The sequence below is a fragment of the Parus major genome, chromosome 17 (assembly GCF_001522545.3).
Source record: "Parus major isolate Abel chromosome 17, Parus_major1.1, whole genome shotgun sequence".
NCBI lineage: Eukaryota > Metazoa > Chordata > Aves > Passeriformes > Paridae > Parus > Parus major.
The window spans coordinates 8,363,301-8,367,644 of NC_031785.1; the positions used below are offsets into that span (position 1 = coordinate 8,363,301).

The window sequence follows — 4,344 nt, forward strand, 5'->3', positions numbered from 1 at the left end:
TAACAGAATAACTGGAATTTCAGTGACTTGAAATCTCTAGATGTGCCTGAAAATCTCATTCTGAATAACTCTGCATTTTGTTGGGGTTTTTTTTTTATTTAAACTATATTAATCATTCCATTTCTTCCAGCTTTGCAATTCATGCATTATTTTCTTCTGGTCATTAAGCAGAACACAGAGGGGTTTAATACCCAGAAATGAGTTTTCCACTTGGATTGACTCTCTCAGGTGCTGCTGAAAGGCACCACAGGTTTTCCAGCTCCCCCAGTTTGGGGGATGCCACATGGGAAAGACTCTGGGTGTGTTTGGGCTGACAATAATTCCCACTGAGCAAACTCTGACAAATTTGTGGAAGTTACTGCACTTTCATAACTGTTCCATTTGTATTGTTTTATTATTGCATTTTATTACCTCTGCTAACACCTCTGCTTTCTACCTGAGCTCCAAAGGAGATGGATGATGCACATCCACTGCAGCATCAAGAGGTGTTTCTTTTTCCCCATAACCAATTTTCAGCTAATTTAATAAACCTGATTTTCCATATTCTTACAAGACTGAGTGATATAATTCTTTTGAGCAAGGGAGGCAGCAGCACAGCACGAATAAACTCTCTGCAGCATCCCAAGGAGATAATACTGCTCAGTGGCAGCTTTAACCTTTCCCTTTCCCCCTCATTCTCCTCCTGCCTGATGTCTGTTTTTATCCAGTGATCTTATCTGAGAAACAAAATGAGTAAAGAACATTGCTATTCTTGGAAACCCTCCAAGAGGCTGGGATGAGAGATGGGAGATAGGCAGCATCTCCCTCAAAGGATGTTTTGTGCTGACAGCCAAAGGTATCCTCACAGCAGTGCTGGGAATGAGATACTGGAGCATCATTGCCTTCAGCCAGGGATCAGCTTTGCTCAGGACCACGGGAATGGACAGAGATTCTAATAAATTCACTTAAAAAAAAAAAATAATAAACCCAAACAACTTTTCCAGCCTCAGCCCAGGGCTGAGATGTGGAGTACGAACACGACCCCGCAGTGATTCATCAGAGGAAACACAAAGACGAGGTGATTCATCCTCTCAGCGCTCAGGGTGTTTTGCAGACACCTCAATTTACTGATTTTGCATTTCCATATCAAATTCCCTCCACATGTTCATGTGTGTGCAGTCAGCTGCAGCCATGGGGGGCTCTCACTGACGATGGGGGATCCTGGAAATCAGCTCATTCCAGGCTGGATGGAGCTCTGAGCAACCTGGGATAGTGGAAGGTGTCCCTGCACATGGAGATGGGATGATCTCTAAGGTCTGTTCCACCCCAATCCCCTCTGTGATTCCCTGGTTCAGTAAGAAGCCCAGCAGCATCCCTGCTGTCAGTGACCCTCAATGATGGCAGGAATCCCTCAGGGTAATAAAATTGTGGTTCATTTCATCTCTTAGGTCTTGGCTGAGGTTCTGGGAATCAACTCCACAGATATAAACATTCCTGATGGCTTCGACAAGAAATGGACACACTTCATAAAAACCAAAAAACCTCTAAAGGTCCCTGTGCTCTTCACCCCCTGGATTTCAGTGGAAGCTGGGTGCCCACACATCTCAAAAATTGGGCATTATTGTCTTTGATAAAGGTTTCAGTTTTCACAACTTCAGTCAAGGGTGAATTTCCAGCAGCCCCATGGATGGGCTCTCAGCTCTCAGGACGTTCATTTCCTTTCAGCTGAGGAGTAGAACAATAAGTACTAAAAATGGGCTGGGATGTTTTGTATTTCTCCTGACAAAGGCAATCACTTGCAATATCTAGCAAGAAATAATTAGAGCTGCTGGTTTTGTGGTTCACTTGTTTTCTGCCTCCCTGCCCTTTTACGTAAAAGCCCAAGAGCTGGCTGAGAACTGGGCCCTCCTCATGACATCCTACAAACCACAGCACCAATATCCTCTGCAGTATCATCCACCCCAGTGAGGGGTGTGTCTGCTCAGTCATGAGCAGGGGTTGCTGGACTGCCTTGCTCACTCCTAAACTGTGGGAATTTGGATTTTCCTGCATTTCAGAGCTCTCACATTGTTGAGGAGGGCTGGGAAGAAATTACTTTGATAGGGGATCTCCTGTGCAGCTTCCCAAAGAGTGGATTTGCTGCTCTGCCCTCGCTGCCTTAAGGGCTCAAATGAACTTTCACAGGCAAGAATTTGTAAATCTTCTTTCCTTTATAACAAAGATTAACTTCCTCTGCTGCTCATGGCTGCCCAGAAGTTTTGCATTTACCAAGAAGGACCCAACAGGTGAGGATCCACCTCGTCCAACCTGCCAGGTCTGGCCAAGTGAGACCATTCTCATCCCTCTGTCTCTGGTTAAAGCAGGTTGTGCCTGTTCCCATGGTGATAAGGGATGCTCTGAGCAACACTGCTTTGCAAATCTCTACAAGCCTTTGTAGTGCTGTGCCCCAGCAATTTATTTTTTTTTAAAATAGTGGTAATGATAGGAAAATGCCACAACTCTGCAGTGTCAGGGGGTAAAGAACAATTGGATTAAAACTGGAAAGTTCTACCTTTTATCTGGGAGGCCACGAGCACAAGTCAGAGGAAACTGGAGAATTGCACTCAAACACCTGTTTTTTCTGTTCTGATATTCTTCCCATGGAATTTCTTGTTGCTCTCTACTGGTGCTGAGCTGGATGGATCATGGATAAAATCCTCTCTGCCTTCTCTGATGTCCTTGTAATAGCAAATTTGGATTAGCTGAGACAAATAACCCAGGATTTTTTTCCCTGTTAAATAAATTAACTGGCTTGAATGATGTGATTCGAAACAGAAAAACTCAGGTGTCTTTTGACTTGGACTGGCCAGAAAGCCAGGAGTCATCCCACAGGAAACATGCAGGGTCCTTTAACACTGGAATGTTCTCAGATAAATCTCACTTGAGCTCTGTGCAAAGCCAGGGTGATAGCACCAAGCCAGGACAGGATAGAAGTGAGCAGGAATTCCCTGACTGCAGATAAACCTGGGATTACAGAAACCCTCTGTGGGCACATCCCAACCTCTGCATTCAGCTACTTCAGTGTCACTGCTTCCTTTCTGCCCACAACCAGCACCCTGCATCAGAAACATATTTCTGACACATTTCTGTGAAATTCTTCGATGAAAATCTCACCCAAATATCTCCAGACCTCCACAGACAAGGGTAGTAATAGAACTAAAGAATATTTTGAGCTGGAAGGGATCCATAACAACTGAGTCCAACTTTCTGCTCCTCCCAGGAGTGCCCAACACCAACTCCTAAGACAGAGAGGATCATCCAGAGGTTCCTTTAGGAATGGGCTGGGGGAGCCTATTCCAGTGATCAGCCACCCTCTCAGGGAAGAACCTTTCCATAATATCCACTCTCAGCTTCCCCTGATGCTGCTCCACTGCCTTTCCTCCTCCTGTGCTGTCCTGGCCACCAGAGAGGGGATCAGCAGCTGTGCCACGAGGTCCCCTCCTCAACCATCCAATTCACCCAGATGTTCCTCACAAGTCCTGCCCTTGGTGCCTTTTTGGTTGCCCTCCCCTGGACACACCCTCAGAGCCCGATGTCCTTTTCCTGCTGAGGTGTCCCCAACTGCTCCCAGAGAGCAGGTCCATCTCCTCCCTCCCTCCCCTGGCTGGTGATGCTGTGCTTGGGGCACCCCAGGGCACGGAGGGGCTGCCCAAAGGTCACCTGTGGATGCAGAGCTCTGGAGGCAGCTCTGGAGGTTTCAGGGCACGACAGGAAGGCAGAGCTCGGGGTGACTCCCTGAGCCCAACTGCAGCTGCAGCGAGTATAAAATGAAAGAGAATTTGCATGTCTCTCCATCTCACAGAGCCGGTGGCTGGGCGGGGGATCTGTTCACCTTGTGACATCAGAAACCTCGGCTGCAGAGCAGCACCTCGAGAGAAATCCCTGAGCGAGAACATGAAGCTGCTTCCCCTGCTCACAGCTGCCTCCTGCCTCACGCCCCCGGGGCCCTCTCTCTCTGCACAGCAAGTGATGAAGTTGTTTTTTCCAGATCACATGAGCCAGGATGAAGGGGGAAAATCCTGCCAGGAGCAGAGATGGGCTGCAACTTGAACCCGACCGAGGGGAGCCACAGAGCAGTGCCTGGAGGGCTATATAAGAATGCGCCAGGCACAAGAGCAAACACTTTCTCAGGTGAAGGACTCGCATGAATCAGCCATGAATGTGAATGAAGAAGCTGTTTCCAGGAGGCTTGGAGCCACTAACAAAGTCTGTTTGTATTTCATCATCGCCACCATGGGCACATTGCTCGTCTTTGCCTTGGCCACCATCATGGTCCTGGTCGTCCAGAGGACGGTAAGAGATTGATTCTTCTCTTCTCTCTTCTCT

At 47.5% G+C, this 4,344-nt stretch overlaps 1 protein-coding gene across 1 annotated transcript in view; it reads left to right on the plus strand.

Moving 5' to 3' along the window:
• The first annotated feature begins 3,743 nt into the window (after nucleotides 1-3,743).
• The window catches only part of LOC107211916 (tumor necrosis factor ligand superfamily member 8-like), a 14,539-nt gene continuing 13,938 nt past the window's right edge, over nucleotides 3,744-4,344 (plus strand). The window contains exon 1 of the mRNA XM_015644507.2: nucleotides 3,744-4,311. Coding sequence (XP_015499993.1) covers nucleotides 4,117-4,311 — 195 coding nt within the window. The 5' untranslated portion in view covers nucleotides 3,744-4,116. The remainder of the gene's footprint in view (nucleotides 4,312-4,344) is intronic.